This window comes from Cucurbita pepo, chromosome 8 (genome assembly GCF_057944985.1).
Source record: "Cucurbita pepo subsp. pepo isolate OVF chromosome 8, ASM5794498v1, whole genome shotgun sequence".
NCBI classification, from domain to species: Eukaryota; Viridiplantae; Streptophyta; class Magnoliopsida; order Cucurbitales; family Cucurbitaceae; genus Cucurbita; species Cucurbita pepo.
Window position 1 is genome coordinate 808,899 of NC_141805.1, and position 13,812 is coordinate 822,710.

A 13,812-nucleotide genomic window follows, 5' to 3' on the forward strand; every position below is an offset into this window, starting at 1 on the left:
TATTTTTTAATTTCATAGCATGTTATGTAAGATCGATGTAACACATCCACAAAGGTTTTTCCTCGGCCGTGTCATTAACATCTTTGTGAAGTCAATAATGGCTCCTCTCCTTCCCGATTGATTGCCAGAATGCCACAACAATGGAGTTCTTCTATCATACAAATGAACTTCAGTTCTTTTACATTTGATATCGAATTACATACAAGGGGACACACACGGGACGCTTCCAGCCATGTAATATTTGGCTCTATCTGCTATCTACATTTAAACCAACTTATTCACCAATCAAAGGCAAATGATATCAACCCAAACTATAAACACAACAATAATTCTAATCAAAGACCTATAACTGGGTATCACTTTCTTCTAACATGCACTATTTAACGTGAATGAACTCGAATTATGCCGTTCGAGCTCGGGGTTTGTGCCCAAATCATTTGATAGCCTTTCACACAACTGCAGGGTTTGAATTGAAATGAATGTTAGGATGTAAAGAAGGCTGATTCTTTAGCTCGAGTTTTTCTTACTTGCTATGAATTGTGTACCTACCTGTCTGTAAGCTGAGGAATCTCCAAAAGATTTCTTCAGTTCCACTACGTTAAGCAATGGGCTAATCTCAAAGACCTGAGACCAAGCAGGTTTGGTTATGGGAGCAATCAAAATTTAAATGCAAGGCTTAATGAAATGTTTACCTCTGCTTTGAATGAGAGATTGCTTAGGCTTCTTTGATTTCTTATCTCTTGCATTACTTTCAACTGAAGATGCATAAAAGAGAGAGAAACTGCATTACTTTCAAATAGAGGGGCCTTTGTCATTTAAAATGGCTGACTACGATGGCTTAGAGCTCAAATCAATCCATTCTCATGCAGTGATTAATGATATTGACATCTACCAAATTCTTTCAATTCTAAGAACTGGGTACCAACCTTTCCACTTTTCTTTTGGACCCGGAATCCCATATCCGTTGCTATAATCTCGATCCTCTCGAGCAAGTCCTTGGCAGAATGGTTGGATGTAAATCTGGTCTTCCTCTCAGAAACATCCTGTGATTGTTCAGCTTACAACATTAAGGTTTTATGATAACTATTTTGGACTAAAGTTATAAATAGTACTTACAGGTATAGTTTTTGATTCAAGTATGTTTGTAAGAAAGGTAAAAAGCTTACCGAAAATTAGAAGAAAACAAGCATAATTTTCAAAAACAAGATAAAAACGAAATGATTATCGAATAAGAGCTTTGGATAAGTAATAAAATGGAAGTTTTAAATAAACAAACAAACAAGCCACGGATTGCATAGTCCTTCTGCACTTGAGCTCTCACCTCTTGCTCAAAGAAGCCGGACAGGTCCAGACTTGAAGACATCCCAATTAACTCAAACGCGTTGATAATAGAGGGAGATTCTGGGCTGTTTTCACCGTCAAATGCCTACACCAAGGTAACATTCAAAATCCCATCAGTTAAGACAACACAACACAGAGAGGGAAAGGTGGAGAGAAGACAAGGAGAAAGAAAAATAGATTCTCTTCATCTCTCTGTGTATACCTCATCGTGCATCGAGATGGCATCGTCCTGATCAGTGAATGGAATCTCCTCATCCTCATCATCATCATCATCATAACAAGGAGAAGCAGGATTATAGTCAATCTTGAACCATTCATCCTTTTTAATTCCTGCCATTGTAATCCGAGTATTGGGATTGGGGTCAAGAGTTCTCTTTATCAAATTTCTGGCACCTGCTGATAACCATTTGGGTAGCTGAAAATCCCCCCTCAAAGTCTACATCGAATGTTGATGCATATAAATATATTTTCTAAAGGAGAGAGGTACAGAGAGATCTAAACAAATAGAAGACATATTTGGATTCTTCCTTTTGTTTGTTTGTTTGTTTTTTTTCCCCCTTTCGCAATCAGCTTTAGGTACCTTTTTATAAAGTAGAGCCAGATTCGTCTCGTCAAAAGGAAGACAAGCTGTAAGAATCACATACAAGATAACCCCACATGACCATATATCAGAGGCAGCTCCATTGTATCCTCTATTAGCAAGTACTTCTGGTGCAACATAGTTGGGACTTCCACAGGTGGTGTGCAGCAAACCATCTTCCTAATGTCATGAACTATCCATTAATTCTAGTTCTTGAACTGCTAATTAAGTAGCCTAGATCTACATGAAGATGATCTCTAAAGTAGATATGTATAAAATTACCCTGCAATTCTGCGGTAAAGCACTGAGGCCAAAATCAGAAATCTTAATGTTTCCCTTATCATCAACAAGCACGTTTTCCAGCTACATGAATCATCAACCGACAAGGAATATTAAATAAAAACTCTATGAAGAGTGATTATTTGATTCAAGGAGACAGAAACAGCATGTAAATACCTTGAGATCTCTGTGGTAAACTCCTTTATCATGGCAGTAGCTTAGACCATCAAAAAGCTGCTGGAAGAGCCGTCGTCCTTCAGCTTCATCCAACTTACCTTTTGATTCCTAAAACCGCACACATAAATCTCCGATTCTCTCTATCGATCAAGAATACAACTAATAACTAAATTAAATCAACATCAGACTGAACGCTTACGATTCTATCAAACAATTCCCCACCAGTGACGCACTCCATAACCATATAAATCTTCGTCTTACTAGCTAAAACCTGCAGAATATACACAAAACATTCAAATCTCCCGTTCATTCATAGAATCCACACGAATCACACAAATTCGAACACAAACCTCATAGAGTCTAACAACATTCGGATGTCTAAGAAGCTTGAGAGTACTTATTTCACGCTTAATCTGCAATCGATTCCGATTGCATCAGTTCGATTCGCTGAATAACAACAATAAGAACTAAAATAAAAGGATGAAAGGAAATGAAACCAAACCTGATCAGAGAAGTTGAGATGAAGAATCTTGGTCTTGTCAAGGATCTTGACAGCATAACGGCGGCCGGAACGAAGATCAACGGCCAACTTTACCTTGCCGAAATTGCCTTCCCCCAGAGTTTTCCCCAACTCATACTTCCCAACTCTCATTCTCCTTCTTCGTCTTCTTCTTCTTCGTCACTGCTAAATTTCTATCAGCCAAATTTGTGGCTCTCTCTCTCTCTCTCTTCTTTTAAATCATTTTTATAATTATTATTTTTTTTTTTCTCTTTCTGACTTTTACTCGGCTTCGCGCCATAGATTATTGAACCGTTCAATTATAAAGCTACCCTTCCCCACGCTCGATAGTAGCGCGTTCACAACACGTTCAATGTCAACCACGTACTTTCAACTCCACGCGCTTCAGTTTTTACGTTTAAATCTAATTTTATTTATTTTCTCCAATCTTCTCTGAACGATGCGTTTTTGTTTTTTTCTTTTTCTGCCTCCAGATTTTACCTACCGAAATTGACCTCAACTACACGACGTCGTTTTAGCTTTGAAGCAGTTTAGAATGCGAAAAAACTATATAATAACTAAGAATTCTATTTTTCTCTTTACTTTTATTTTTTAATAAAACAATAGAAACATAAAATAGGTAAATATTTGTTAAAAAAATTCGATAAATATATAGAATTTTATTGTTTTTAATTTTCTTTTTTAGTAAAATTATTGTAATATAAAAAAAAACGTCTTTACTTGTTTAAAAAAATAGAGTTCTATTTTTAACCTTTTTTTTAATCAAATAATAATACTATAAAAATATATTTTTGAAAAAAAAAAATTAAATTAATTAAATAAAAAATTTCATCTCTTTAATATACTATCTTACGTGTCATTAACTTTTAATAACTTTCTTAATTTTTAATTTTATATTTAACAAATTTGTTTTATTTTTAACTATTTATTTTAAAAATAAAAAGTACAAAATTACATTATAAATTTCTCAATTACAGCTCATCCTCCGACCCAACCACGTCGTCTTTTATCCTCTCCGACTTCTTCTTTCCCGCCACAAACCCTTTCTCCGTCGTCTCCTCCGCCGCCTTCCCCTTCGCCTTCATCTCCTCCGCCGCCATGTCCTCCGCTTCTCTGCCCTTCTCAGCCCCATATTGTCCCGCCTCTGTTGTTAAGACAATAATTCTATTTATCAACTTTTAATTCGTTTATAAGAGATTTTCCACCTCGGATTCCGCATCCATAAAATAATTTAATAATGAAAATAGTAATTTCTTTAATAATAAAGAATAAAAATAAATACATTAAAAAAATATTTATAAAATTTATATTTGGAAACATGATATTAATATTAAGAGATATATATTTTAATTTTTTAAATTTAAAAGTTTTAAAAATATATTAAGAGGTATTTTTATTAATTAAATAAACTTTGGGCACCGGAAAAACCAGAACCTGAGGCGACATTCTCGATTTTGTTAACGCCGTCTGCCCGGAGTTCATTTCTCAGTCCAAGTCCACCGGAGATCTTCTTTTTTGCCCATTCCGTCCAAGTCTCCGACGACCGGTCTTTTTCCTTTTCTTCTTTCGCCGCCATCTTTCTCTTCATTTCCTGGTAATCTCGACCCTCCTCCTCCGTCGACGGCATGTGTCCCACGCTCCCGCTCCGGCAAAAACTCACCATAAAAATCAGCACCACTACTGCCACCGCCACCGCCGGGAGAATTATCCGGCGCCGGCGAACTCGTATTGAAGCCATTGGAACGATTAATTGTGAAATTGTTTTAAGCTCAGTGAAGAAAATTAGGTACCAGAGAAATTGGGGATTCAGGGCTTTCTTTTTATCTACCGGGAAGCGGCGGACGGTGAGTCCGCGTGGCAGAGGTTGACAGGGACGCCACGTGGATGTCAGAGGTTGTTGGGTGGGTGTAGGAATGCCCACGTGGAGGACATGGTACTTACAGGTGGATTTTTGTTGGGCGTGGATGCTGCTTCGTGGGTTGGATGTACACACGTGTCTCTTGGGAAATACATATTTTACAATAGAGACAAACCAATGTGCTTGTGGATATATGTTTTTATTTTTATTATTACTTTAGATAATGTACGAATGTTAGATCTTTACAAAATAATAATAATAATAATAATAATTCATATATGGATACGTCCATTTGAATAAATCCTCCTTTATCTGTTGGGGGTCGAGGACTCCTTCTCCTTTCCCTTCTTCAAACTCTGATTCGTTTTGTTCATAGAGAAATCTCTGATCAACGATAAAACAATATCCATTTTGTATCATATCTAAGGGATTTATGGGTTCGGGCCGAATAAGCAATGTCACTTGATCATTATCAAATCGACTGCAATCTTTTTCTGTCCGTGAGGATCCCAATCCCAACAGAGCGCCTTCTACTTCTAATAGGCCATGAACTAGATCAGAATCATTCTCAATGAGTCCATAAGAAGTGATCCCATTGTCGTTAACCTCACGACTTTAAAACGCGTATGTTAATGAAAGGTTTCCACACCTTTATAAGAAATATTTCGTTACTCTTTCTAACTGATGTGGGATCTCGTAATCTGCATATTGCCCAGTGTCTGTCTCCAATCTCATTTGTAACGGCCCAAAACCCACTACTAGTAAACATTGTTCACTTTGACTCGTTACGTATTGTCGTCAACCTTACGATTTTAAAACGTCTCTACCAGGGAGAGGTCTTCACACTTTTATAAGTATTTTTCGCTCACTTCTCTAACCGATGCGGGATCTCACAGGTATTGACATCAAGATGGGAGATAGGGACAACAACCCTGATTCCCGTCAATGATTATGTCTCAATGGATGAGTCAGACTTAAATTAAAATATAAAAAATAAAAAGATAAAATAGAGAATATTTGCAGGGAAAAACAATTTAATAACCTTATTTATTAGAATAAAAATATTAATAAAATAAAATTTTAAATTGTTCGTAAGTTTCTTGTCTATTTCATCAATGTCATTGTTGTATTACCCTGAGCTTTTTCATTACTCAATGATATCGTTCTCGTTAATTTCGCTCAGAAGTGTTTATCGTTCTCATTTTAAATGTTATTTTAATTTTTTTAATTTTAGTTTTAAATTTGGGAATAATGTATTTAATTTATTAGATATAAAATTAAAAATATAGTATTTATTAATAATTTTTTTTTGTCTAATAATTTCATTAAATGGTATTATTAAAAAATAATTAGGAGATGTAATTAAACCTATAAATACATAATTTAATATTATAATGTCAAAACTTTAGCTTAAAAGAAAAGATATGAATTAATGTAAAATTTGAGCTTAGTCACTTAATTATTAAACAATGTCAATTATAACAAATACTTTTCACGAAATTGAAGAGCTAATTAGCATAAAAATGGAGAAATTCGCCGAAATTCCTTTTCATGTTTAATTATGAAATGGAAAATCTTCCCACCGAACACAAATGAGAAAAAGGCAAAAGTTGAGATGATGTTGAGCGGCGACCTTCCGTTTTCATCTTTGGAAGTTTGATCCATCCAAGAACTGGAAAGTGGTCCAACAATCCCATGATAAACCATTTGATCTTATGATCAAATCCAGTTTACAGACGAATACTCAATTGGTGGGTTGGTTCAATTTAGATTCTAAGTAAAGTTAATGGCGGACTACTGCTCTTAATCGCCATTGTTAATCAATCCTCTCTTTCTTGCTTGCTTGCTTGTTTGCCTGCCATTGGCGTAGAGGTTTGTTTTGTTTGGTGCTTTGTTGTGGTTCTCTTTTCAGGTATGTTGCTATATCTCTCTCCCTCTTGAGGTTTTTTGCCCGGTGCATGGCGGCGGCTGCCAGGTAATTGGCCTTTCTTGATCGGTTTACATCTGAGTCAGTACGACGGCGCCTCCGCTTAGCTTTGATGGAACAGAGAGGGAAATCGACTTCTGTGAACTCTACGATGTCATCTCGCGGCGGAAGGGTTTCTTCGAAGGCTATGGAGTCGCCGAAGCGGATGGTTTCTGTATCGGCCGTTCAATCGACGCCGCAGTCTGTTGTGAAGAAGCAAAGTTCGAGAGTTAGCAGATCTCTGACGCCGAATGCTCCAAAGAAGGGGAGAGATGGTGAGAATGTTGGAGTTTCGGCTCGAGTGGTCAACCGTGGTGGTCTCAAGCAAGATTCGCTGCGGCGTTGTTCGAATGTTGAGGATTGTAATGGAGTTAAGAGTGAATTGCAGAAGAAGCTTTGTTTCACAGAGGATTTGATTAAGGATTTGCAGTCTCAATTAGTGGCGTTGAAGGAGGAGTTGCAGAAGTCTCAGAGCTTGAACCTGGAACTTCAATCGAAGAACGATTTGCTCGTCCGTGACCTAGCCGCCGCTGAAGCGAAGTGCGCTAATGCTAGCAACAACGACCAGGTGAGGAAGGAAGACGCCATAGTCGTTTCCTTGAAAATTACTTTTCTATTTCCGGTTGAAAATTTGAAGGAATTTCAGAATCGTTTTCAATTTTCAGTCGGTTGGAGAGTACAATCAGAAACTCGAAAATGGAAAGTTGCAGGCCCAACCATCAAATTCCTGTCGGAATGTTAAGGATTTGGAATCCAAGGCGGCTCCACCACCACCACCACTACCACGGGCACCGCCGCCGCCCCCGCCGCCTCTTCCCGTGAAATCCTTGCCCCGACCAGTGGCCTCTCAGAAATCTCCAGACCTCGTACGCCTCTTTCACTCCTTAAGAAAGAAAGAAGGGAAGAGAGGTCCTCCATTGTTGGGGAAACCAGCTGCGATCAATGCCCACAATAGCATTGTTGGGGAAATTCAGAATCGTTCTGCGCATCTTTTAGCGGTAAGGCGGTGATTTTTGTTGCTTTGATTGAAAAATTAAGCCATAGCTAATAGTGTTCATCATCAATTTACAGATAAAAGCTGACATTGAAACCAAAGGAGAGTTCATCAATGGCCTCATTGACAAGGTGCTCGTTGCAGCTTATACAGACATAGAAGATGTCCTCAAGTTTGTCGATTGGCTTGATTTCCAGCTCTCATCATTGGTAAATCTTTACTTGTCTCTTTTTCCTTTTCTGTGTAAATCCATGGAAAGAGCAAGTTTTAGGACAAAGAATTCTGGGTGTGGTGGGCCATATCATGTCATACAAAGTAGAAGATTTTCTAGTTATTGTTCATGAATATGGTCTGGTTTACTAGGAGAACAGCAGCAATCCGATCAATAATTGAACATATAATGCTTTGAGCTGGGCTAGTGCCTTCCTATAATGTATGTCTGGCAAATGCTACGTGCATTATCTTTCGGGACGAGTTGGAAGAGGACTTCCTAATTCTTACACGGATGAGCCCATAACACTGTCCTAAGCTAAGATGGCCCCCTTCTGACTTCTAAACGTGCCATGGACTGGATCGTCTCTTTAAGTTTTTGTCTACTTTTTCCTTTCCTTTTTTTGACAAAGGAATTGAGAATGAGGGGACCCAAATCTTTATAATTGATTTTGTACATTACCTAGTCTTGACTAGTCGGGTTGTCCCCGGAGGACCTATTTCCAAACCCGCTCTTTGGTTTCGAGGTCACTCAGCTTCTAATCTGAAGGTTCTAACATTGGAAAATGGCAGAATCCGTCCTGCATAAGAACACCCACCACCTTGGGAACCATACTATTGCTTCATTAACTAAGAAAGCTTAATCTATCCAGAAAGTTAATGGCATTTTCTTGGGTGAACTCTATACTCCTTAGGAAGCGTGGGCATGTGAGGTGGCTTTTATTTCTTTTGGACCAAAAAATCTATTCTGCACCCAAATTCTAGAACCTTTTTGGATTGAGAATGACGTGGCTTTGTCTTTTTCTTTGTTAATTTTGAGGTGAAGTCCTTGTTGATGTTGACTGGCCAACTGTACAGTTTTGTCTATTTTGCTTGAAACCGGAAGACACCAGATGATTATCAAAATTTGTCATTTGTGGAATTTCACTGTGCTCAAATCTATACGTACATTAGTCATATGTTATCTTATCTCCACACTCCTCAACCATGTGTCACTGATAATGGTTGTTCATCACTTGGAATATGCCGTATATTTCTTCTAGACCTGATTTCTAAAAACAGAAGGAAGCATGTTTATGCAGAAACTGAGACTTAATGATAATTCCAGTAGTTTCTTTCTAAATACTGTCGTTTGAGCTTATAATGAAGAAAAACCCGAAATGAATGATATTAACTATTGAAGCTGCCGCTTGCTAGAGCTGATATATTGATGCCGGTCTTTATGATAAAAGTAATGCTATATTTCAGTTAGTCTGTGGTAGTCTATTTTCTTGTTGTGTCTATAAATGGCGCTTTGAGAAGGGCGTTCTATCAATGGCTAATAGGATATACTTATTCCGATAATCCTAGTGGTCAATGAGGGCCATGTAAAATGATAAACTTAGAAGGAATGAGTACAAGTCATAAGGGAAGTTGGTGACTTGATGACAGGGGAGCCGACGACCGATCCCCGGTGAACGGCAGCCATAACTATAACGGTCCTAAGGAACGAAATTCCTTGTGGGGTAAGTTTCGACCCGCACGAAAGGCGTAACGATCTGGTCATCTGTCTAATATTTAATATTACGGTTGGTTGTCTGGTGAACACACAAGCTATAGCTTAGACACTATGGATATAAGAGAAACTATAATGGTCATGAACAAGTTACTTCAGAAAAATGTGAAAATAATGATGTTGAGAAAGAGTTGAAATGGTGTGGCTGATGGATGACCATATGCTTGCTCCTCCCCCATTATATTATTGGATGTTAAAATTTTGTCTGCAGGCCGATGAGCGGGCTGTGTTGAAACATTTCAAGTGGCCCGAGAAGAAAGCCGATGCCATGCGAGAAGCAGCCATAGAATACCGGGTGCTTAAACTGTTGGAAAATGAGATCTCTTTGTACAAGGATGACACTAATTCTCCATGTGAGGCAGCCTTGAAGAAGATGGCGAGCTTATTAGACAAGTTAGATCTTCTTACACTTTTTGATACCTTTTCATTATCCAAATCGCATCTGGTCTTGATTTTTACTTCTTTCCTCATATAATGAAAGGTCGGAGCGAGGTATACAACGCTTAATCGGGCTTCGAAATACCGTAATGCATTCTTATCAGGACCTAAAACTCCCAACAAATTGGATGCTAGACTCCGGTATCACGAGTAAGGTATGGTTTCTTTCGCTCATCAAATCACATCCCTAAATTCTCTAACCAATCCATTTTCATGCAACATACAATTTCATCAACCATTTCCAGATAAAGCAAGCTTCTATGAATCTGGCGAAGATGTACATGAAAAGGGTGAAAACAGAGCTGAATTCGATTCGCAGTTCGGACAAAGAATCCAACCGGGAGTCGCTCCTACTCCAGGGAGTTCACTTCGTATACAGAACTCACCAGGTAACAAGCTATACTCTCAAACTTTCATAGCATTATATAGCATTAGAAGATAAAAAAATGGAGGTTGTGATGCAAATAAATGGGTTCTGGTTGGGCAGTTCGCTGGTGGGCTCGATTCAGAAACGCTGTGTGCTTTTGAGGAAATAAAGCAATGGGTCCCAAGACAAGTGGTGGGAGGGTCCCATTCGCAACAAGGATGGATAGTTGGCATACCATCATCATAATCAAGTAACAATAATACTTGTGTGCCTTGTGTAAAATATTTGAGTGTATATTTATTATGCAAAATTGAGGTGGGAGTAGCTGAGTAAGTAAAGATAGATTATGTTAGTTAAGGAGACATTTGGTTGCTTTGTAGTGGCTGGCTTAAAGAGATGTTGTTTTCAAATATTAGTAGTTTTTTTTTTTTTTTTTTTTTTATTAAAAAATAAATTAGTTTCTTTTACTTCTTAGAAATTTATATTTGTAATTTGAATATTGTTGAATATCCAAACTCTTATTTTAGTATTTGAATTGGTGTGAAAGTTATATATTCTTTTTTATCCCTTTTATTTTATTTTATTTTATTTTACCCTTCTTCATTTTAGGCTGAGTTGATTCCTCGATCTCAATTAGACTTTTAATGTGAGATTCCACATCGGTTGAAGAGTGGAACGAAACATTTTTATAAGGGTGTGAAAATCTCTCATAGTAGACGCGTTTTAAAATTGTGATGCTGATGACGATACGTAACTGGCTGTTAGCAGTAAGGTTGGACTATTACAAATGGTATTAAAACCAGATATGGGGTAGTGTGTCAGCGTTAGCGAGAACGTTGGCTCCCAAGGGGTGGATTGTGGAATCTCACATCAGTTGGGAGAGAACAAAACATTTCTTGTAAGGGTGTGAGAACCTCTCTCTATTAGACACGTTTTAAAACTGTAGCAGTGAATTTGGACTCTTACAAATGATATTAGAGTCAGACATCGAGCAGTATGTCAATGATGACGTTGGACCTCTACGAGGGTGGATTGTGAGATTCCACATCGGTTGTAGAGGAAAACCTCTATAATAGATATGTTTTATAACTGTAGCTGACAATTCATACGTAACTAGTAAAAATGGATAATATCAGCTAGTGGTGAGCTTGAACAGTTACATTTAAAATATCTATTTTAGCTCTACAATTATTAAAAAGAATCTCCTTCTTTATCTTCACTAAATGATAAAAATAGCATTCTTATCTAAAAAAAAAAAGGATAACATTTACAATCCCGTTTTAAAAAAGTTACTCATTTTTATTTCATTAAAAAATTATCTAAATAATTTAAAAGATGTTTTATTTAAAGAAAGCCAGAAACTTAAAAGCTAATACACGCCAGCATCCTACGTGTATCCACGTGGGTTATTTACTAGCCATCCGATCTATGCAACAATCATCCAACGGCAGACGGTAAAGCGGTGCTCGCGCGAGAACGAAAAAGGCTCGTGGTCCACGTGCGTTGCCACGAGGTCTCTCAATCTCCACACAAAATCCGCCACGTCATCCAAATGCGGTTTTTTGTTGACAACAAGACCTCTTTCCTTCCAAAAATTACGACTCGTTGCTTCTTTTTACTTCCAATTTTCAATCAATCAATTCTTCCGAAGCCACGTTCCCTACATCCATGGAGGTCTCTGGTGCCGTTTCACGGCGACTTCCCGGCCTCATCCGCCGAGAGATTGCTCAATCTTCCATGGAGGTCTCCGGTCATGATGCCCGGCGGGCGCCCTGTAGCCTGTCCATTTCCGGTGGCTCTGTTCGTACTGAAACTCGTGATTTCGGCCTCTACGTTCGTCGGAATATAAATTCTCCTAGGTTTAGCGATGACGGTCATGTGCGGTATTATGTTGGAACGAGGTGCCATGGTGGCAGATTGAAGAAGGAGAAGGAGGCGGTGAAGAAGAAATTGAAATTGCTGAAAGGATTGTCTGGTGATTCATCTGCGGCTTTTGCATTCGGCTTCGTGTTTCGTTTTGATGATAGCTCGGTCGGCGAGTTTCAGGCGGATCGCTTCTCTGTAAGTTGAACGATTCGGAATTTCTCTCTTTCTCTATCGTTACTAAAATCCTATGATTCGAATCCTGTTTGCTCGCGCCACTTGATAGTTGATCTGTAATGGCTGAATAATTATTCATCGAATCCTGATGCTTTCATTTCTAGTATTAAACGGTATTCATCATATCATGTTGAATTGGAGTTGATTTAAAGATTTACTTGCATTCATTCGCCATGGGACTCTTCTGTTTTTGCTTTGATCATCCAAAGAATCGCTCTAGAACTCGGTTTCCATTATTGGTTTTTTTTTTTTTTTTTTTTTTTGGCTGCATAGATTGGTTGATAACATCTTTGTTGATCAGATTGAGGAAACGAGAGAGGTGTTGGAAAGACAGCTTCAACAGCTAAAAGCAGAGGAGAAGGAACAGAAGAGAAAAAGGAAGCTAGAAAAGGCCAAGCTGAAAGCAGCTCGATTACAAACCGCTCACGATTCATCATCTTCATCCTCCGAATCCAGTGCCATTGAAGGCAATATGACCAACACAAGGTACCGAACAAGGAAGGCAAATTCACCCTCACTTTCGCAGCCATTCTCAGATCAATGGCAGGCAAATGCCATTCAAGGATCAGCATTAGCTCCTCCATTGCAGACCCATCAGCTCAATTCAAACACCGGAAACTTCGGTGTTGCTCGGTCGGCATCTGTAGGGAGGGTTGAAGTGTGTATGGGAAACAAGTGCAAGAAAGCAGGGGCAGCGGCATTGATGGAGGAATTCGAGAGGGTGATGGGGGCAGATAGTGTTGTTTGTGGGTGTAAATGCATGGGAAGATGCAGAGATGGACCAAATGTGAGAGTTTCTAGTTCTTTGGACATGGAAACTCGCTCTCCAAATCCACTGTGCATTGGAGTTGGAGTGGAGGATGTTGGTAGAATTGTGGCTGAGCATCTAGGAGGACAAGGGGAGCATAAACAACCTAGGTTTGCACCTTCAATTTGATGCCTTCTTGGGAGAAGTTAATTTAGTGTAGTTCGTAAAAAGTTTACCATCGTCCTTATGGGTTAGGGAAATTTTGGAGCCAATCCAGCTGCTAGGACTGTGAAGTTCAGGTAGATGGAGGATCATTTTAGCCTCTTTTAGTTTCTGACAAATTTGTTGTAACGTCCGTTCATCGACCGCTTGAATCACAAGAGTTACTACTAATATAGATAATTTGCTTTGTAAAACCATCAAACAGAACATTTTCTTATATGATAAATAAAACGTAACGTGTGAATTATGTTATTTACAATGAGTATAAAACAGACTTTGAGAACCTTTTTCGAGCCTGTTTTATGAACATGTGCTTTGTTAAAAACTTATACTAGTTATTTTAAGTGGTAAAAAGTACATGGTTTTATACTGTAAAATCATGTACTTTTTACAACTCAAACTCAAAATAACCGATATAGATATTTTACTTATCATATATATGAAAATGTTATGTTTG

At 38.2% G+C, this 13,812-nt stretch overlaps 4 protein-coding genes across 4 annotated transcripts; 2 read left to right on the forward strand and 2 right to left on the reverse strand.

The window, feature by feature from the left end:
- Positions 1 to 130: 130 nt before the first annotated feature.
- Positions 131 to 3,120, reverse strand: LOC111801159 (CBL-interacting serine/threonine-protein kinase 1). Its single transcript, XM_023685155.2, has 12 exons — positions 2,880 to 3,120; positions 2,728 to 2,790; positions 2,577 to 2,648; positions 2,378 to 2,485; positions 2,204 to 2,284; positions 1,922 to 2,101; positions 1,544 to 1,777; positions 1,322 to 1,426; positions 927 to 1,043; positions 693 to 755; positions 550 to 624; positions 131 to 456 (listed from the first exon to the last, which is right to left on the reverse strand). Exons 1-12 carry the CDS (start codon positions 3,027 to 3,029, stop codon positions 367 to 369), a joined length of 1,338 nt encoding a protein of 445 aa, XP_023540923.2. The 5' UTR covers positions 3,030 to 3,120; the 3' UTR covers positions 131 to 366.
- Positions 3,121 to 3,750: 630 nt separating this feature from the next.
- Positions 3,751 to 4,707, reverse strand: LOC111800981 (uncharacterized). Its single transcript, XM_023684923.2, has 2 exons — positions 4,332 to 4,707; positions 3,751 to 4,041 (listed from the first exon to the last, which is right to left on the reverse strand). Exons 1-2 carry the CDS (start codon positions 4,633 to 4,635, stop codon positions 3,869 to 3,871), a joined length of 477 nt encoding a protein of 158 aa, XP_023540691.2. The 5' UTR covers positions 4,636 to 4,707; the 3' UTR covers positions 3,751 to 3,868.
- A 1,596-nt stretch (positions 4,708 to 6,303) lies between these two features.
- On the forward strand, positions 6,304 to 10,814 carry LOC111801096 (hydroxyproline-rich glycoprotein family protein). The gene is made up of 7 exons (XM_023685077.2): positions 6,304 to 7,289; positions 7,387 to 7,719; positions 7,793 to 7,924; positions 9,692 to 9,873; positions 9,962 to 10,073; positions 10,164 to 10,307; positions 10,406 to 10,814. Exons 1-7 carry the CDS (start codon positions 6,795 to 6,797, stop codon positions 10,529 to 10,531), a joined length of 1,524 nt encoding a protein of 507 aa, XP_023540845.2. The 5' UTR covers positions 6,304 to 6,794; the 3' UTR covers positions 10,532 to 10,814.
- A 1,066-nt stretch (positions 10,815 to 11,880) lies between these two features.
- LOC111800477 (diacylglycerol O-acyltransferase 3-like) lies at positions 11,881 to 13,607 on the forward strand. The gene is made up of 2 exons (XM_023684190.2): positions 11,881 to 12,346; positions 12,687 to 13,607. Exons 1-2 carry the CDS (start codon positions 11,954 to 11,956, stop codon positions 13,320 to 13,322), a joined length of 1,029 nt encoding a protein of 342 aa, XP_023539958.1. The 5' UTR covers positions 11,881 to 11,953; the 3' UTR covers positions 13,323 to 13,607.
- Positions 13,608 to 13,812: the final 205 nt, after the last annotated feature.

Excerpts from the sequence above, each read along its gene's own strand:
- LOC111800477 (XM_023684190.2), top strand. The coding sequence starts at position 11,954 with ATGGAGGTCTCTGGTGCCGTTTCACGGCGACTTCCCGGCCTCATCCGC. Across the intron at positions 12,347-12,686 it reads TTCAGGCGGATCGCTTCTCT|ATTGAGGAAACGAGAGAGGT; the intron begins GTAAGTTGAACG and ends TTTGTTGATCAG.
- LOC111801159 (XM_023685155.2), bottom strand. The coding sequence starts at position 3,029 with ATGAGAGTTGGGAAGTATGAGTTGGGGAAAACTCTGGGGGAAGGCAAT. Across the intron at positions 2,285-2,377 it reads TTTACCACAGAGATCTCAAG|CTGGAAAACGTGCTTGTTGA; the intron begins GTATTTACATGC and ends TGATTCATGTAG. Across the intron at positions 1,427-1,543 it reads CCATCTCGATGCACGATGAG|GCATTTGACGGTGAAAACAG; the intron begins GTATACACAGAG and ends ACCTTGGTGTAG.
- LOC111801096 (XM_023685077.2), top strand. The coding sequence starts at position 6,795 with ATGGAACAGAGAGGGAAATCGACTTCTGTGAACTCTACGATGTCATCT. Across the intron at positions 7,925-9,691 it reads ATTTCCAGCTCTCATCATTG|GCCGATGAGCGGGCTGTGTT; the intron begins GTAAATCTTTAC and ends TTTTGTCTGCAG. Across the intron at positions 9,874-9,961 it reads ATGGCGAGCTTATTAGACAA|GTCGGAGCGAGGTATACAAC; the intron begins GTTAGATCTTCT and ends ATATAATGAAAG.
- LOC111800981 (XM_023684923.2), bottom strand. The coding sequence starts at position 4,635 with ATGGCTTCAATACGAGTTCGCCGGCGCCGGATAATTCTCCCGGCGGTG. Across the intron at positions 4,042-4,331 it reads AATCGAGAATGTCGCCTCAG|AGGCGGGACAATATGGGGCT; the intron begins GTTCTGGTTTTT and ends TCTTAACAACAG.